General features: G+C 45.4%; 1 protein-coding gene across 1 annotated transcript in view; it reads left to right on the top strand.

The window, feature by feature from the left end:
• The window catches only part of LOC134206871 (uncharacterized), a 274,559-nt gene extending 260,132 nt beyond the window's left edge, over window positions 1-14,427 (top strand). Inside the window, exons 6-9 of the mRNA XM_062682611.1 lie at window positions 9,639-10,580; window positions 10,643-12,460; window positions 12,520-13,248; window positions 13,617-14,427. Coding sequence (XP_062538595.1) covers window positions 9,759-10,580; window positions 10,643-12,460; window positions 12,520-13,248; window positions 13,617-14,033 — 3,786 coding nt within the window. The 5' untranslated portion in view covers window positions 9,639-9,758 and the 3' untranslated portion in view covers window positions 14,034-14,427. The remainder of the gene's footprint in view (window positions 1-9,638; window positions 10,581-10,642; window positions 12,461-12,519; window positions 13,249-13,616) is intronic.
• The last annotated feature ends 6,342 nt before the right edge of the window (window positions 14,428-20,769 follow it).

Raw genomic sequence — 20,769 nt, 5'->3', positions numbered from 1 at the left:
TAGATACGATTAAAGGACATCGCGATTATATAACATATAGAGATAGCATGCAACTTACCTTTCTTCCCTCAGGGGCTGCCTACTCTGTTTTTCGAGGGTTGGTCGCTAGGATGGCCCGCACCGTCGCTCTTCTCGCGACGTGGTCGACGCCGTCGATATGGGTCGCCGGTGTAAGGGCGTTAGGACGCGGCGTCTGGACTCTCACCGCTATTTGTCGAGGTATACGAAGTCTGATATACACTAACGCGAGATATGATATGGAGGGGGGACACTTTTCGGACTTCCGCTTAGAACGTCGGATAGGCGTCGGTCTAAATACCGGAATGTCGCAAATGGAGACTCGTCACGGATACCAGGGCTTTACAACTTGCACTATACTCATATTTGTAGTTTGTACGTTATTTGTGAAAAAAAATGAGAAAATTCACAGAAAATGAGTAATTTTTTCAACTTCCATACGATTTGTATGAAACGAAAAAAATATTAGAAAACTTCGCACCTATTTTTCTCAAAACTAAGTTTTTGTCACTTACACCCCTTTGCGTTTGACCCCCTCAATAGTTATGAAAATTAGACACGTATTGATTCAATCACACCATTACTCAAATTCAGTTGAATTGTTCACATATTGAGTGATGTTAACAACATGACAAATTAGCAGCAAAAGCATAAAAAGAACCTTGGAAGCCCATGCGTGCAGTGCTCTATATCGCCTTAAAAAATATATCTCTAACCAGCTGGTACCATGCCCCCCTCCCCCTGACCGGGACTCTAGTTACACCTATGACATTCCTCATGGAATCCAAATTTAAAAGTACTCGCATAACTCGGAAGTAACGCACAATTATTATTTCACGCATGCTGCGTTGAAAGTTTGACAGTTGAAATAAGAAAAATGAAAACGTGAGTACTCTTGAATTTGGATTCCGTGAGTAATGTATGCATACCACATTATGCGTAATGGCGGAAGTATTATAATTCCAATCAAAACTTATCGATAAAGTTTTGATATTTTTTTTATTATTGCAAAACTTCGCCTTGTATATAATATGCATGCATGGCGATCAATAAATGAAAGCCAATTGAATCCTGCCTCCCTCAACCAGCGTAGTGTATGAAGGGCTGATGCGGAACAAAAGATCAAACGAACAAAACGTCAAATAAGCAAATTTTAAAAATCTCCAATGCAATCTACCTGGTCGAAACAAAATGTTGAATAATATTCTAAAATTATGCTTCTGAACTAAAATCTAGAATCTTGTTGAATCGGAAGCCTCCTTTCATGTGGTTCGGAATCGTACTTCCAAGACGCTCAGAAGCCTTCTTTTAAGTGACTCGAAAGCCGCCATTCTGGAGACTAGGAAGTCTCTCTACAAAAGGCGCGGAAGCCTACTTTCAAGAGATTCGGGAGCTCCTTTTACAAGGCTCGGAAGCCTCCCTTCGAAGAGCTCGGCATTATTCTTTCAAGATGCCTGGAGGCCTACTTTCAAGAGGCTCAGAGGCGTCCTTTCAAAGCCGCCTATAAAGTGGCTCAGAAGCCTCCCTTCAAGCGAAGCCAGCTTTCCGAAGACCCGGAAGCCTCCTTTTAAGAGGCCTGGTTGCTTATTTTAATTGGTTCGGAAGCTTTCTTTCAAAAGGCTCGGACACCTCCTTTCAAGTGGTTCAGAAGCTTTCTTTCAAGAAGCTCGGAAGTCTTCATCACGAGGCCCGGAAGCCTTCTTTCGAAAAGCTCGGAAGGCTCCTTTCAAGAATCTTGGAAGTCTCCTTTCAAAAGGCTCGGAAAGCTTCTTTTAAGTAGCTCTAATTTCCTTTTAAGAAGTCTAATTTTAAAAGGCTTGTAAGCTTTTTTTCTCAAGAAGCTTGGAAACCTCCTTTCAAGAGGCTCTGTTGTGTTTGCTTCTATGGAAAAGCTTAACGAATAAAATACGAATTTAATCAGAGCCTGATAGCTGGTACAGCCAGTTTATTTTCCGGTTCTTACTTCTCCTCCTCTCTAACCCGAAGTACATCCCCAGGGGTGGAAAGAAACAAGATATGTATATAATATATTGTATGTATACACTGATTTAAATATAACAATCCCCTCTTTCCCCGAGTAGATCTAATCGTCTTCGTTTTTATTAGAAGTCATGTGATAGTCCTTATAACGTGATGGTACCCGTGTTAGACGTTGTGGTCGGGCACTCTCCAAGCTTGATGACGTCGAAGGTTTCACTGCTGTTGTAACTGCCGGTGCTTGATGATCTATTTGCTGATCCAAATCAGCAACTGGTTCTTCGATCTGGCTGGTAGTATGTGGTGATATAGGAAGCTTCTTTAGATGTGCTAAATTCCTTTTACGTACTGCTCCATTTAAATCCTCGATGATGACCGAATTACCTTGTCTTTCAATCACTGTATAGGGTTCCCTGTGGAACAAAGGAGATAGTTTGTTCTGCCTCACGAAACTTTTCACCAGCACTTGATCACCCTTCCTAATATCGGATTCTCGAGCTTGATGAACACGATCATATTGAGCTTTGGATGCCGTTTTGTATGAGATATCCCTATCCCGAATGTCTTCGTTCTCATTGGTGTCTTCGGGTTTTAACTCAGGTAGCCAGTCCTTAAATTTTCTTCCAAATGCTAGTTCAGCAGGAGAACGGCCCGTGGCTGGATGAGGGGTGAGCAAGTACGTAATTGAACTCTTCTAAATCACGTTTCCAATCTGATCGTTTCAATGCCGAAATCCGGAGTTGCTTGAGGATGCTCCTATTTTGTCTCTCCACTTCGCCGTTTCCTTGAGGCCAGTATGGAGTGGTGTGCTTGACTCGGATGCCGTAGTAATCACAAAATTCCTTCATCTCGCCGCTAGAGAAATTCGGTGCATTGTCGGTTGTTATGCTGTTTGGAATTCCCAATCGTAGTATAGTAGGTCTTAATCGATTTAATATGTCAGCGGTGGTAGTTTGCTTCATAGTCTCGATGATTCTATATCGGCTGTACATATCAATGATGACTAGCAGGGAATCACCTGATGGAAGTGGTCCCAGCATATCCATGCTGATGTCGCTCCACGGTGCGGTAGGAAGTTCACGAATTGACATAGGTTCTGGTGGTCCGGGTACGTTGGTTGCTTGGCAATCTAGGCAAGATCGTACACTACTTTCTGCTTCTCGATCCATCGTTGGCCACCACACTTTAGCTCGTAGCCGTTGTTTAGTGCGCTCGATTCCCGGATGGCCAATGTGTGCGAGTTGTAAGACCTTTTTACGAAGTCCGTTGGGTATAATGAGACGTTCTCCGCGCAAGAGTGTTTCGGCAACAACCATTATCTCAGATTTGAACGGTAAGTATTTCATGGTAGTTTCATCCCATTTACCTGTCAATAAAGCTTTCTTAACTGCAGTAAGTTCTTCGTCGTTAGTAGTAGCTTTGGCTATGTCTTCCAGGAAGATAGCGGTCGGTTTGGACGTTTCAGCAATAGTTAATAGCATGTCTTCTCCTTTTACATCGTAGGTGGTACAACGGTCAAACTTTGCTAGACGAGAAATTGGATCCGCAATGTTAAGTTTTCCCGCAATGTGTACGATTTGGAATCGAAAGCGACTGCAAGCGTAGCGCCCATCTTTCGATTCTTGGGCATGAACGATGATTCGGTCCAAAGATTACTTTTAATGGCTGATGGTCGGTCACTAGAAAGAATTCAAGTCCTCTTAAGTACATTTCCAGCCTCTCGGTTGCCCAAACGAGTGCGAGAGCCTCCTTCTCGTTGTGCGCGTATGCCATTTCCGCCTCAGACAACCCCTTGCTGACATAACAAATAACCCTTTTAAGTCCGTTTCGTTCCTGGATCAAAACAGCTCCTAGCCCGGTTGGGCTTGCATCCGCTATTAGAAATGTTCTGTCTATCGGCGAATAGTACCCCAGGTTCTTTGGGTCCGTGAGTATCTTCTTTATTTGTGCAAACGCCTCCTTTTGTTCCTTCTGCCATTGGAAATTGGCGTTTTTCTTCAGCAGCTTGCGTAAGGGTGTTGTCAATGTGGCCAAATTGGGTATAAACTTGGCCAGATAATTAATCATACCCAAGAAACTTCGGACTTCCTCACAGGTACGTGGATCACGAAAACTTTTGATAGACGCTACCTTCTCGTCACTAGGGCTGATTCCTTTTTCGGACAGTACATGGCCCATGAATGTAACCTGACTTTGGGCAAAGGCACACTTCTTCATGTTGATCGTGAAACCGCTTGACCGTAGGCGTTCCAAAACAACATTCAACCTATCATCATGCTCCTCCTTGCTGCCGGCAAACACTAATATATCATCGATGAATGGCTTCACGCCGGGGATACCACAAAGGACTCTTTCGATAATGCTCTGAAAGATTTCAGATGCACAATTTAGCCCAAACATGAGCCTTTTGTATCGGTAGTAGCCAGAGGGTGTAGCAAACGTTGTGATATAACGAGATCCTTCTGCGAGTGGAATTTGGTGGAAAGCTTTTACCAAGTCAATCTTTGAGAACCACTTACAGTTGTTGAGCTGAGGGATGATACTGTCGAAGGTCGGTCGGCATTGGTTTGATTGTGGTATTTATTTCGATTTTTGCTTCAACTCCGATGACCTTTCCAATTTTGTCCGCTTTGTGCTCCAAAGCCCAAACTGATGTATTTATGTGCAGGATTCCTAGCTGCTTCGCTGTCCGTTTGCCTAACAAGCATTGTCCATCACCCTCAACGACATAAACCTCTGCAGTAATTGACTTGTCTTTTGTTGCGATATCTGACGTGAACATACCGGCAACCTTTGTGGGGTGATTTCTGTAGGCTTTCAGAGTCTTTTTTGTATCCCGTGTTTGATAGTCCACCCGTACGGAAGCTTTCTTCAGATGGTCCCAGGTCTTTCGGTCGATTACATTGACTCCTGCTCCTGAGTCCACTATCCATTCAATTTTAACTCCTCCCACAGCGCAAGTAACCTTTTCACCGCAATCTGGTTCAGCAGCGAACAGGTATTGAACATTATCTTCTCCGTCTGCTTCTTCGAAACTGTTTTCTGAATAGTCCGAGTTCATTACGCTTCCTTCTGTGTTAACCTGTCTGAGTCGATGATCTTTCTGCTGAGTTCTGGAATCTCTAGATTTGGTCTTGCAACGTTTCTTAAAATGTCCTGTTAATCCGCACAGGTCACATTTTCCCTTCTTAGCAGGACATCCTTCGTTATTCGCGTAATGACCGAATCTCCCGCAACGATAACACTCTCGTTTGCTTCCTGTAAAACTAGTGATTTTGTTCACTTCGCTATCCCCTGTTGCTGCGCTTGCTTTGTGCTTTTCAATGGTTTCAAGCGATCGTCCAAGATCGACTGTCTCCGCTAGACTCATATTGGGTTTAGTTAATATTTTGGCCCTTAGTTCATCTGAAATCCCCTTTTCGAAGATTTGTTCCTTGATCTCATCGTCCAGATGGTCATCGTATTCGCAGAGATTTCCTTGTTCGCGCAATCTTAACACAAATTTCTCGATTGATTCTTCGGCGGATTGTGCTAGATTCCGAAACTTATGCCGTTCAAGAGGAAGACACTTCATGAGAAGGACATAATTATCCAAGATTTTAATTGTCTCCTTGTAGATATCAGACCCAACTGGCACTGCAGGATCTGCGTCGCCCCGCAAACCAAAATATACATCCTGCACCTGATTGCCAGCGAAGTGAAGCAGGTATGATTTCTTCCTAGATGCAAGTGCGACGTTGTTTACATCGAGAAATATTTCAAAAGATCTTTTTCACTTTTTCCATCTTGCTGATACTGTAGCCGTGTCACTGGTATCGATTGGTGGCATGCCTTGACTGTACGGGTTGGTAGCCATTTTGTATTACGAGTTGTCACTGCGCGACGCGAAATACTTTTCGACGAAATACCGACTTTTTAGTTACGATACGACCGATTACACACCTGTAATGCTTCCGCCCAATCCCCGTTCCTCGTCGCCAATGTTGTGTTTGCTTCTATGGAAAAGCTTAACGAATAAAATACGAATTTAATCAGAGCCTGATAGCTGGTACAGCCAGTTTATTTTCCGGTTCTTACTTCTCCCCTTCTCTAACCCGAAGTACATCCCCAGGGGTGGAAAGAAACAAGATATGTATTGTATGTATACACTGAATCAAATATAACAGACTCGGAAGCCTCTTTTCAAGTGGCCCGGAAGCCTCCTTTCAAGTGATTCAGAAGCATACTTTAAAGATGCTCAGATGGCTCCTTCCAAGATGTAAAGGAAGCATCCTTTCACAAATCTCCTTTCAAGAGGCCTTGAAGCCTCTTACCAGTGATTCGGAAGCCTTCTTTCAAAAGACCCGGAAGCCTGCTTTCAAGAGATTCGGAAACCTCCTGTCAAGAGGCCTGGAAGCATCCTTTCGAAAAGTTCGCAGTCCTCCTTTCAAGGAGCCCGGAAGCCTAGTTTTAGGAAGCTTGGAAGCCTCGTTTTTGAACGCTCGGAAGCCTCTTTGCAAGAGGCACGGAAGCTTCCTTTTAAGAGGCTCGGAAGCCTCTTTTCAAGTGATTCAGAAGCGTACCTTCAAGACATTCAGACCCCCTTGCAAGATACAAAGGAAGCATCCTTTATAAAAAAAAACAAGTGGCCTGGAAGCCTTCTCCAAGATGATCATTTTAAGAGGCTCGGAAGCCTCCTTTCAATTGGTTCGGTAGCTTCCCGAGCAGCACAAGTCATAGGATAGGATGTGTCAAGTAGTCAATAAAAATCGTACCGATTTGCTGCCACAATCGTACCGGTTGCTGATTGGTTGAAAATAACAATCGATTACTTCGATTGGTGGCGGCGCGTTTTTCTTGGGGCAACATGTTGTTAGTTTGGCCGTGTTGCAGGTTTGTAAAGTTAATATTAAGCAAAATACGTAAATGTTTGAGTTCCAGTTTTTTGGTAAAAAAATAAATTTATATTGAACTGCAAACGCCATATAAATTATTCTTAAAGGTTGTAAAGGTATAAAACTGTTGATGTTAAGCATTATCCTTCACCTTTTTGTTATTTTCGATCTCAAAGTCATATTTTCATTAGCGAAAACTTCTCTCTGATAGTCTTTCGCTTCTTTTACATAAATAATTGATAGAACGGAAAGAAAAACATCAAGCTTTGATATATGATATTTGGAAGATTTTGTGCCAAATTAATTTGGCTGGACTGGCGACCATCTCGTCAGAGCAACCGACTGAAAAACAACAAGGCAGTCTCAATTGAGTTGTCACATCCTATCCTAGCACAAGTCAGACAAAAATGGTTGCAGCAACCTGGTTGTGACTGAATCCGGTCACATATAAGTTTCAAAAATCTTTGTGGAACATGTGTGCTGCTAGGGCTTCTTTCAAGTGGCTCGGGAGCGTACTTTTAAGACGCTCAGAAGCCTCCTTTCAAGATGCAAAGAAAGCCCACTTTTAAGTGACTCGAAAGCCGCCATTCGTGAGACTCGGAAGGCTAAGAAGCCTCTTTTAAAAAATCGTGGAAGCCTACTTTCAAAAAGATTATTTTTAATTATTTCCAAAGATCTTTTTAAGAGGTTCGGAGGCTCCCTTTCGAGAGGCTCAGAAGCCTTCTTTCAAAGGGCTCGGAATTATTCTTTCGAGAGGCTTGCAAGTCTACTTTCAAGAGGCTCAGATGCGTGCTTTCAAAGCCGCTTTTCAAGAGGCTCGGAAGCCTCCCTTCAAAATTCAATATAAATTGGAAAGTTGCACGGAATAATGAAAATTTTAGCCTTTATGGAGAGTCATATGTCCCGTTAGTATTCAAGTCCATTTTTCATATATCTTATGAGCTACGCCTATTTTTATTTACAGCAAAAAATCAAATGATGCAAAAGTTCGAAGGGGTACCTTTCAAGAAAAAGATTAAGAACCGCTGATCTAACCCAATTATTTTCCAGGATGCTTTCTTAGTACTGGTTGCGTTTATTTTCGATTAGACTAGATTAGATTAGATAATATCAATGTCGTCATCTTCGTAGTATGTTACGGAGTATTATCTACCACGCAACTCAATCAATCATATGCTGGTTGTAGAGCTGACTCCAAGCTCCAGAGCGTTGATCGATTAGGAATGAGGCAGATACCAAGCAGGTGCTCTCCACATTTGCCGCCACCTTTGAATCATCTTCCGCTCATTCAAAAGATGGTTCCCCGTTATATTCTTACACACGGCAGGCTGGTGGCACGTGACCCTTTCATGCGTTATTAGTCCGATACAGTTGCTACGTCTTTTCATGGTCTCGATCTTCCTGAAGACACATGGTCCTCCGAAAAATCAATTTTTGCCTGTTCCGTACCCGTTTGTGTAGTGCCACGTTCACCCTCGTGCGATCCAGCCTAAGCTACATTTTTCAAGATTATGCCTTGTATCTAGTGTGACCAGCTAGACGTGAGCTGCTGAAACCAAGTGAAACCATCGCGGAGGATCAATACCGGACGCAATTGATGCGTTTGTGCACAACATTGCTCAACTTCACGCCCCAAAAGTCTCAAAACATAATTGTTTAAGCTGAAATGGAAGATCTAACACTCTCTTCACTACTCTTCGGATGTTGCGCCTTCTGTCTACTGTCTGTAGCCAGCACGGATAATGGGTCCTTAATTACGTGGCTCAAACGCCACTTCACTTAACACATCTCGTCACGATGCAATAAGTCTGTCGTTAGGCACAGGTGGTGCATGGGGAGCCAGTAAAGGTGAGGTACATACGTGCATGTCATGTGCGTTCAGTGTGCTCCCACATGCTCAATAGTCACCCCCTGTATTGCTTAAACTACAAACGCCCACCACACTTCCAATTCACTGTCTGGTCACGTACAAAAAGGAAGAAACCTCAGCTTGAGGAAAGTGAATCCCGGGCAATCCGGAAATTCGTCATTCCTCGTAATTTATTCGTGCACATTCCTTACTGCACAACTCCGGTGGATAACTGGATGCGCTGGACCTGGACTTGGAAATATCTAGGCGACAAATTAACTAGATTGGGCAGAAATGTATAGCTTCATTGCCTGCTACAGAGGTTGAAGGCTGCATCACTGATCTTAGAAGTTTAGAAGACATTTTTCAACATCTGCAACGATCAAATAAATTTATTTAATCATCGATAGTTCGCATAATCTCCAAACTTTCAATTTAGTTCTCATAATCATGAAGTTGCTATATCAACATTTATGTATCTTTATTATTTTGGCAGCTAACCTCTGGATAACTTTAATCGAATTCGTAATAGAAAGCAATTCAATCGACATTTAATGCATTCAGACCGATCATGTAACAGACCAACTAACTTTCGCTTGCAGCCTAAATATTTTGATCCAGACCAATAAATAGCTCTGCAGGGGTCTGTAATTATCAATTCCCAGTAATTGCAGCTTTCTTTCTACTCATTGATGTACACAAAGGGGTTTATAATGATTACCAACTGGATACTCAGTGGGAGTCGTAGATGTATAAACTAACGCGTAATAATGGAGAATGGTGTTCCCTGGTAAATGAGCTTCAAGACAAGACTTGATTGATTGGTCGAAATTTAATTGTATTTTCAGTTTTCAATTATTCTACGTTCGTAATGATAATCTATTCAACCTTTTCCTATTTTTTCTGGTCTATATTTACAGACAAAATGAGATGACCGACCAGAAAAACAAGTCGATTACTCGAAATCACTGGACGTACTCAACGTTTATAATCTCAAACTCATCCGCGTAGAGGGTACTCTACAGAAATCAATACCCAAAATGGGGAACTCGGGCAGCATGCACGGCCTGCCCGGCTATGACGAGGGATACCACCACCCAAGCTACCAACATCAATACCAGCGATATCACGAAATGATGCGTGCCAACGGTCACCATGGCGCTGCCCCCGGTTGGCTGGAGTCCTATCAGCGGGACCTGCGCAATGGAGGTACCGGCCTAGTCGGAGGCGGTCATCGAACCTTCGATAACCACCGACACAACAATCACGACGGATTGGGACACCGGGAATCCACCAGTAGTGGACCGAGTCTTCCTCCTCCGATGAAGGTTCTCCCGGATATTCCCGGAAGGGTGGCTAAACTACGTCCGACCAATAACGGAAACATTTTGCACTCCGGCGGAACCATCAGCAAGAACAACAACCTTCAGCGATCGAAAAGCATCTCGTCTCCGACGTATCAACAGCACCAACAACAGCATGATGCCTTCGACGAATCGGAAGAAAGTGGAGTCATGGCCTTGCTGCCACCACGGCTGGCTATGCAGCGGTCCCGTACGCAGATGAACATGGTAACACCGGGAAGGCGAGACTTCGATGAGTCACCTTCCAGAGCACCAGGATCCCGAGGATACACCACAAACCAACGGAAACCGAGCTACGACCATGGAACGCTAAACAAGAAACGCTTCGGTTCTGAACCTGATCTTCGTATTGCTATGGGCGGCAACGAGGGGCAGGACGACTCGAGTGGAGGAAGTGGTGGACAGGCAGGTAACCATCGCAACACCAAACCAGCACAGTCCAAGATCATCAAGGGTAAGAATAAGAAAAAGGCTCCCGTTCCACCTCCGTTAGAGAAGGTTAGTTCCCACATCCGGTAAGGCTTTTATAATTGATCGTTAACTAACGTCCTGTTTTTCAGCGTGAACGTGAAGCGGAGGTCATTGAGAAGCAACGCATTATCGCATACTCTCCTCTGCGCAAAACTAATTCGGATGCCTCCTCAACGCAGCCTTCTAGCGACAGTAACAGCAACAATCCGACGCGCAAACTTCGGCTGTTCAAAACGCGAGCCGAGACCAAGAAGAACCTGAACATTACCAAACTCCCGGAAGCATCCGACGCCAAGTACTCTGCCAAAAACGGTCACAAGATGCCACTGGCCCCGTCCAACAGCAGTCCCTACAAACTTATGGGGCGCAAAGACCCAGACTTTGACAGCGGTACCCTGGACAAACCAAAGTCACGCCTCAATCCGACATCGTTCTTCCGGCGGGAAAAGACCTTCGATATCGGAGTGCTCGAGCGCGACCGGGTGCTGCGTAGCGGTGAAGACACCGCCCATGTGCCAGAAATCAAGCCGACCATGTCGCCACCGATTTCACGACGAAAATCCATCGTCAAGTCTCTGCTGGAGAAGGACCAAGCTGAACAGCAGCAGCAGCAACAACAACGCAAACAAAAGCAGATGCAACAAAGTCGCGTTTCAACAGTTGAACCAAAGTTCAAACCCAAGGCCCCTGACGAGAAACGCAAACAATCTCAACCAACCCCAATCACTCCGATGACGGACTTCCAGAAGGAGCTGCAGCTCGCCACTCGACGAAAATCTGTAGCCCCCCAGAACAATCCTAACCATGCTCCACAAAAGTCAACTTCATCAACGACCAATCACCGCAAATTGTCCGAAGCCAAGCAGACCATCAAGGTGGAGGCACCTAAAAATAGTCTGGTTATATCGGTGGAACCAAGCAAGCAAGAATCTCCGGAACGGGAGAAACCATCGCTTAGTCCTGCCCCACCTCCACCTCCATTACCCAAAACAAGCTTCTATTTTGGTATGGCTGAAACTCCCAAGCAATCTTCCAAGGAAGAATCACGTATGTCTCCAGGACTTCTGGTCACAGCAAAGATGTTGGAAACACGTGTTGATTCGGACCCCGAATCCTCCGATGAGGAACCCATATCTCGTAATGGCTTTCAGCATGAACCGGACGAGGAAATGGACAAAACCCAGCTGGACGCCATCGATCGCTTTGCGGCTAGCCTTATGAATGGAACCAAGTTCGCCTCCGGTTCGGATTCGGCAGCTTCCTCGGACGTGGACACACGAACCAATGGTGGAGACCTGGATTCAGAGGCCCAGGAGATTTCGCTTAAACTACGGCCAACGCTGCCGCGTAAACATTTTGAGATACCGAGGTTCAGTCCAGCGGCAGCCTGGCGACTGTTGACCACCGAAGACGACTTCGGTCGGGACGCAACTGAGATATTCCCCTTTGTGGAGAAGAAAACAATGCTACGAAGTTTAGAAGCTGTTGAAGCAGCAGAGGAGCGTATTGAACGAATCTATCGGGAACCTGTACCTGGACTACAAGACAACAAAAGTGGCGACAGTGGAATTTCTGGTGACGCTGGGCTTCCGGACATAGCGGAAGCACAGTTAATGACTTCGAGTAAGGAACGTGACTCGCCAGAGAGTTCTCCAGCTGACGATGGTCCAGTCAGCGATAATAATGCATGGTCTTCAAATGCGTTGAGGTTGACGCCTTGGACGCCCCAACAGGACCTGGAGGATGATGAAACTACGACTGGAAGTAGTGACAATCGACAGCTTATTGAGGAGACACCAATCAGCAATGGGCCCAACGATTTCTCCAGCAAAGGGCACATCTTTAGTTTATCGCTGCCGCGAGAAAGTCATCTGTCTGTCTACACGGCGACAGCCAATGGTGAGAAGGTAAGTACTAATGTGGGGTGGTTGAGAAGATATGATCAATGAGGCTTTCTTTATTGTAGGTCGAAAAGCAGATGTTCAACAGTTTGCAAAAACTTCGTAAGTCGGTTTCGGATGCATTCACCAGCGATCCAGATGTAAGCCCTTTGGAAAGTGGAGACAATTGGTTCCTGTCTCGGCTGGAGTCACCATCAATAACGAATGCCTATGAGAAACGGCAGCTCAGTCCAACCGCTCCGAAACAGAGCCCACCGGATGTTCCGGCAAACAGTGGAGCCAAAAAAGAGGAAATACAGTTTGGCGCGCCTGCCAAACATAGCGCCATTGGATACCTGGTCAGTGGAAAGCACATGATGTATCTTCCGAAAGATGCTACCAAGGTCGTTAATACCAACGCCAGCCCCGCAAACAACGACCAAAATAACAACGTGCCAAATACGCCCGCAGTGACAATGTCCTACGCGGAAAAACGAAGGGAGACCAAGGAGAACATGCAGGATCCTGTACCGGAGGGTGAAAGTTTCCCGGTAAAGATTTCCACCCGGAAGAATCATCGATTTACCTTCCAGAGCACGATACGGCAGATTGAGAAACGACGTGTCGCCGAGAAGTTGTCACGGGAGGCGGAGATCAAGGAAGCGCTGAGACTGAGCGAACTGGAAGCCATGCGTAGGGTGGAAGAGGAGTTCCAAAAGAAGCGAGCACGTGAGAAGGCTTCCATACGGCACCAATTGAGACTGTTCACGATGGAGGAGACGGGACAGGTGTACGATGCGAACGATGATGACGAGGTATGTTAGTAGAGAAGATACTCAAAGCCTTAGTACATTTTTTGTTCCACCGTGAAAAAAAATGAAAAAATCGATGAAGTTATCAGGCAGACAAGATGATTGACACTATGACCTCAAGTTTTAGCTTCGTTGTCACGAATTCAAATAAATGACGGCTTTGGCAGGTTTTGTTCTATTATTGGCAGGGGGTTTTTATGATTGACTAGGCTCAGATTTGGCCTAAACGTTCTTTGCATATCAAAGAATATTGTGGCCAAATTTCATAAAATTTTTTCGACAAAAACTCCCCTGCCAATAATAGAACAAAACCTGCCAAAGCCGTCTTTCCCCCTATGTGCTAACATTGAATATCATTTTTCTTTTTGTAGAATATCGACTGCGGCAAACGCATCGAACCAGAGGCTGACAACCTGCCGAACCCATCTAAACCAAACGGAATGTATCGCAAAAAGGATTCCACACTAGAACGTCCATTACTTCAAAATGGTGGCCAGACGCGCCGCCTGAGCTCGTCGCGCTTTCACGGAACGGCAGCCACGCTGGAGCGAAAGTACTCGTCGGGCAGTGGAAACGGAAACTACGATCGAGATCTTGAGGACGATTTCAACAACAGTGATGATAACATCGGAACCAACACCAATGGTCACAACAACCACGTTGATGACGACGACGATGATGATGACGTGGATAGTAGCTTGGGGTACATCGACACCCGGACGCCGTACATCTCGCGAATCATTCAGGCCAAGAGCAGCAAAAGCTACTCGGGTGGTTTGAAGAAGTGAAGGATCATCAAGTCGGCCATCACGCGCTAGCAACGAACCGCCATCTAGTCAACGAATTGGTTGGAGATATTTTAAAACCGTATATGGAAACGATGCTCAAACGAAACTCGGCATACTCAAGCTTTCTGCATAAATTGAAGATCGACATTCACGCATTAGTTGATTAAAAAGAAATTTACATAAGAACAAACGTAGATAAGCACAGCGGTGTTCCGAATCACCATAATCGAAAACATATTTGATTGGATCACCGTTCTTTTTTTAAAGTAAAGCAATATAGAGCAAGCAAAATTCTTTTCCAATTAACATCAATCTGCATGTTATTTAGTATTATAAGGTTTACTAACAAGATATGAAAAATGTTAAATATAAAGTTTTCAGATTCTTTTACTCAGTTGAATGTTTTTTTTTTCATGATGATAACTCTTTTTACAACTACTACTCGTTTTTTTACGGCTATAGCAAGCAAGACCATGCTGAGGGTTGCTGGGTTCGATTCCCGGTGCCGGTCTAGGCAATTTTTGGATTGGAAATTGTCTCGACTTCCCTGGGTATAAAAGTATCATCGTGTTAGCCTCATGATATACGAATGCAAAAAAAAATGGTAACTTAGGCTTAGAAACCTTTGCAGTTAATAACTGTGGAAGTGCTTAACACTAAGCTGCGAGGCAGCTCTGTCTTAGTGTGGGAATGTAATGCCAATAATAAGAAGAAGAAAGGCTATATTATCACTCCAAAACCGTACTTTTGATAGAAGGCTCGGAGACCCATAGTGTTATATACCAATCGACTCAGCTCTACGAATTGATGTGATGTCTGTATGTGTGTGTGTTTTTTTCTTTCTAAGCAATGGAGGGGAATCTGCTCAACAGACTTGCTGGGTTGGACGTCCAGGAAGTGCGGGGTTAGGGACCACCTGCAACAGCAAACGAGGAAGGCAGGACTACATCCCCGACCCGCTAAACCGTTTCCATTGCCGCCAAGTCCCTTCGGTACAACAAGAAAGTAATGCTTCAAAGGGGGGACAGTGCACAACGCACCCTCGATGTTAGCTGCGTGTCCTTGCAACACCGAACTTCGTGACTCGCTTTTTTAAAAGAACACCATGGTATCGTGCCAGCGCATTTCCGGCTTTCCAGGTGGCCTTACCACGCCCTATGTCCTTGGAAGGTGGGAAGGGTCGACTTTGCACCTGCTTCCCTCTGCACGGCTGGTAACAAGAATGATGATGCCGCGTGCACCCCAAATTGACCTCTCTGCGATGGGGCCTATTCGCCAACACACAGAGGGACTTGCCGACGCGGTGCCTATGCCTGCCCTAGCCTTGACGAGAACCCCTTTCCGTCCTCGGGCTCGGAACCCGACCGGGTGACCGACGCCGCGAAAGCGACGATACCATGTTGTTCTTCGCGCGGCCACTTGTTCGATGAAAGGATCGAGTTCGACCACAGGGCACCGGTATGATCCATGAAGCCGACTCCGAACCCTTGGACCACCTCTTATTTGCGCCTGAACTAGCCATTCCTCGAGTCCATGCGCCACCTTCTGTGTACCTCCGAGACAATTTGGATGATAGCCGATAAAACGGCGTTCCAGCCAACTTTACACATCCTCCGGACTAGGTTGTCCGGGGTAGTGTCCAGACCACAGGTCACGCATTGTGCGAAAACGTGGGCATACGAACAACACGTGTTCCTCCGTTTTCTCTAAACCTGTGCACACCGGACACTCGGGCGAGGCCGAACACGTGTAGATACTGTCTAAAGCAACCATGGCCTGTAAGGACCTGGGTCAGGTGGAAAGTGATTTCCACATGGCGCCTCTTGACCCACGTACCTATCTCCGGTATCAACCTATGTGTCCATCTATCCTTAGTGGAACTATGCCACGTACGCTGCCATTTGACCATTGAGGCCAGCCTGACTAAAACAAATCACGTGTCGCGCATTTCGAAGCACTCTATGTCTTCGCCGATAACGATGTCAATAGGCATCATACCGGTGATGACGCATAGTGCATCGTGCGACACGGTACGGTACGCGCTCGCAAGATCGAGTGGGCTGCAGTCAACTCCACCGATCGATTCGCCGTAGACCTTCAGCGTAATATCGTCAGCGAAGCCGACGATTACCACGCCCACCTGGAACTTCAACCTCAAGACACCGTCGTACATGACTTTCCATAACACCGACTCAGTATGGAACCTTGCGGAACCCCTGAGATTATGTCAACACACTTCCGCCCCGCCTTCGTGTCGTATACCAGTTCTATATGCTGGAAGTAGCTTCCGAGAATCTTGAACAGGTACTCGGGAATTCCAAGACGCAGGAGCGCATCTGCAATAGCTGCCAACTGGCACTATTGAATGCTTTCCTCACGTCGAGAGTCACTACTGCACAATAGCGAACTCCCCTCTATGTTATGCTGGATAGCTATCTCCGCGGATTTGGTAACCGATAAGATAGCGTCTACGGTCGACTTACCCTTTCGGAAGCCAAACTGGTTACTCGATAGACCATCCGCACCCTCCGTGCGTATCAACAACCTGTTGAGGATGATCTTCTCGAGCACCTTCCCCGCCGTATCAAGGAGGCATATTGGTCAATATGCCGACGGATCCCCGGTGGTTTTCCCGCCTTTGGCAATAGGACCAAGCTCTGCCTTTTCCATGCTTCAGGGAAGACTCCCTCGTCCAGGCATCTCTGCATGACAAATCTGAACATCTCGGGAGCCTCAGCAATGGCCGCTTTGATGGCCAGGTTCGGAATATCATTCGGTCATGGCGCTTTACCTACACTAAGGGACTGTGCAATCCCCGCAAGTTCCACCACGGTAACTCTTCCCTTATCGGCCACCCTGGCCCCTGGCAGCTCCACAAAGTGAGGCCAGGGACTTCGACCATGACGTGGGAAGAGCTCCGCGATAATCCTCTCCAGCATCTCTGGAGATCGCTCTGTAGGGGCCATCGCCCCACGTGTCTTGGCCATTACGACCCTATACGCGTCACGCCATGGATTCGCGTTGGCACTTTGGCACAGGCCCTCAACGCAGACTTTTTTACTTGATCTAATCTCAGTCTTCAGAGCGGCTCTAGAAGCCACGAACGCCACCCGTCGTTCAACACGCTTCTCTTCTGTGCGTGCTCGCTGCATCCGCCTCCTTGCCCGTAGGCAGGCGCGGCGCAGGTTCGCAATTGCTTGAGTCCACCAGTAAGCCGGTGGCCTCCCATTCCTAGGGTGGACTTTCCTAGGCATGGTGGCATTGCATGCACGCGAGAGTACTGTTACCAGCTGCTCGCCGCTCAGACCGAGAGTATTGTGCTCGCGGCGGAGCGCTTCCTTAAACACCTCGTCGTCGAAGTACGATGTCTTCCACATACGAGGGCTAGGCCTCGCCCTTCTTCCGTCCGCTGAATGCTGGTCGTATAGTCGATACTGTAGCGAACCGCCAGGTGGTCGCTGTGAGTGTAGCCATCATCTACCCTCCAGTTCGAACTACTCGTTTGGCCAGGGCTCCAGAACGTAACGTCGATAATCGACTCGGCCCCGTTCCAGCTGTAGGTACTTTGGTACCGACATTAGCCAAGTCCACATCCAACATGGCCAGTGATTCCAGCAGGATCTGCCCCCGTTGATTCGTGGATCGGCTTCCCCATTCCACGGCCCAAGCGTTGAAGTCCCACGCTATCACCACCGGCCTACGCCCCATCAAGTTAGCCGTCAAACAATCTAGCAGTTGACCGAACTGCTCGATCGAACATCGAGGAGGCGCATAGCAGCTGCAGAAGAAGACCCCGTTGATTTTGGCAATGACGAAGCCCTCGTGTGTCGAAGACACCAGCTCTTGGACTGGGGTTTTTTTTCCCCGTTGTCCATATCGCCGCCATTTTAGACCCATCGGTGACCCAATTACCGTTCCTGGCGGGTACCCGGTAAGGATCTGCTATGATGGCGATATCCATCCCCCATTCAGCAACTGTCTGACACAGCAGTTGCTGGGCTGCATCACAGTGGTTCAGGTTTAGCTGCGTTACCTGTACTGCGATTTTGCAGCACGCTTAAACGCCGGGCACATCGAACCCCCCATGGGGTGCTTGCTTTTCACAGCTTTGCTGGAACAAATCAAACAATTGGGAGGGTTCGTGCAGCATTGTGCCTTATGTCCCTCCAATCCGCAGTGTCGACAGAGATTGCTTCTGTAAGGGCCTTTGCAGTCCCATTGCTTGTGCCCCGGTTCCAGGCACTTGAAGCAAACTTCGGGTTGCTCATATATGCCTGTGGGGTTTGAGTAAAGTGCCTTCAGCGCGTGTTAAAATAATACAGATTTGTATTACTTTAATACAATATTTGTATAAAAAGCTTACAGAATTGTATATGCCCAGATTTTATACAATAATTAATTATTTGTCAGTTTTGTTTTTTGGGTGAATGGATTGGATTTGAATTGGAATTGGATTTGGATTGGATTGGATTTGGATTGGATTTGAATTGGATTTGGATTGGATTGGATTTGGATTGGATTTGGATTGATTTGGATTGATTTGGATTGATTTGGATTGGATTTGGATTGATTTGGATTGGTTTGGATTGATTTGGATTGGATTTGGATTGATTTGGATTGATTTGGATTGATTTGGATTGATTTGGATTGATTTGGATTGATTTGGATTGATTTGGATTGATTTGGATTGGTTTGGATTGATTTGGATTGATTTGGATTGGATTTGGATTGATTTGGATTGATTTGGATTGATTTGGAATGGATTTGAATTGCATTTTGAATTGGCTTTGAATTTGATTTGTATTGGATCAGATTTTGGTTTGAATTTGCATTAGAATTGGATTTGGATTGGATGGATTGGATTTGGATTGGATGGATTGGATTTGGATTTGAATTGGAATTGGATTTGGATTGGATTGGATTTGGATTGGATTTGAATTGGATTTGGATTGCATTGGATTTGTATTGGATTTGGATTGGATTTGGATTGGATTTGGATTGGATTTGTATTGGATTTGGATTGGATTTGGATTGGATTTGGATTGGATTTGCATTAGATTTGGAATGGATTTGGATTAGATTTGGATTGGATTTGGATTGGATTTGGATTAAATTTGGATTGAATTGGATTTGGATTGGATTTCAATTGAGTTTGGATTAGATTTGGATTGGATTAGTTTGGATTGGATTTAGATTGGATTTGAATTGAATTTGGATTGAATTTACGTTGGATTTGATTTGGATTGGATTTGGATTGGATTTGGATTGGATTTGGATTGGATTTGAATTGAGTTTGGATTAGATTTGGATTGGATTAGATTGGATTGGATTTAGATTGGATTTGAATTAGATTTGGATTGAATTTGCGTTGGATTTGATTTGGATTGAATTTGGATTAACATGGATTTTCTCATCTTTATTATGTTGTTCCTAAATCTTCTTAGTAATGAAGTTCAACACCGCTTAGTTTTGGATTGCATTTGGGTAAGATTTGGAAAGTTTTTTGCACACGCATCCACGCAGAGTCTCTGTCATAACTTCGTTCCGGCCATTTAGGGCTTACACAATGCCCACAGGGCATACCATTTGGGTGTGAACAACCCACCTCTTGCGAAGGGGTTGTCGCCTACACTATATTATACTACCACTAATTGAAGAATTGACTTGTTTTTCCATTTTGGTCCCACGAGTTGCTCGGGAAAAGAGGGACACAACGCCAGAGCCCAGCATGACGCGGTAAGGGACAATTACTGTGGAGGGTGCCCAGGTACCCCACAGGCTCCGTTAAAGGCCAAGGTTATTATTTCACTCCCCTGGCCATGCATCCCCTCGGCACGGGTCGCTTGACGCCTTGGGATTAGGGGTTAGGGACGATGGTCCCGTTCAAGATGAATACACCACTAGGTGTTCCAATCTGCCAAATTCACGATTCAGCCATCTTGGATTTTAGTATGGAAGAGCCAGCCGGTTTGTTTATGTTTTGCACCGAAAATGAATTTTTCACCCCCGCCTTCTTCTCGTCCATAAACTGGGCAGATTGAAACACCTACCTGTGTATTCATCTTGGTCCCGTTGGTCGCACCCACTCACTCTAGCTGATGTCAGAACTACAACAGTGCCCAGGCTGCACTACTAGCTAAGTACGCAAAAACCCTTAACTGGCGGTCAATTGTCATCGGAAGACCCGTGGAAGCGTGAGATTGGAACTTGTGAGGACCAGAGCTGTGTAGGTCGCTCCTTCCCAGATGTCAACTCACCATTTCGCAGCCCAGCGTGTGTGTGTGCATTTTTCATCTGTTCCTTTCGTTTTTTGAGTCGAAAGAAAAACTGACGCGTTCAGGATGATTAATTTCATCTTGAATTTCATCGTTACCCGAAAGAAAAGCGAATATCGATTCTTCATTTTAGGACCCAAATGCGAGCCAAAACATCCCATCTTATCCGAATCCATTAATTTTGTTCAGTGTATAGGTACTCACATGCAAGCTCTCAGATACCCCAAATCTGAGATACCAAAATCAAATGGGAACTCCTTTTTGTCAAATTTTAGTACATGCGTCACTCAAAATCAGCTGTTTTTGACAGATAGAAGCAAACTTTACAAATCGGGCTGGACATTTCAAATGGTCTAATTCATAAAATTATTAGTTCGACAAAACATTATTTTACTATACTGATTTGAATTATTCAATATCGTGCGATTTCCTGTAGATTCCACCAATTCTACAGCTGTAAT

Source organism: Armigeres subalbatus, chromosome 1, assembly GCF_024139115.2.
Source record: "Armigeres subalbatus isolate Guangzhou_Male chromosome 1, GZ_Asu_2, whole genome shotgun sequence".
Classification (NCBI taxonomy): domain Eukaryota; kingdom Metazoa; phylum Arthropoda; class Insecta; order Diptera; family Culicidae; genus Armigeres; species Armigeres subalbatus.
Note: the sequence above shows the minus strand (reverse complement) of the source record. Positions and strands in the feature narration are given on the sequence as shown.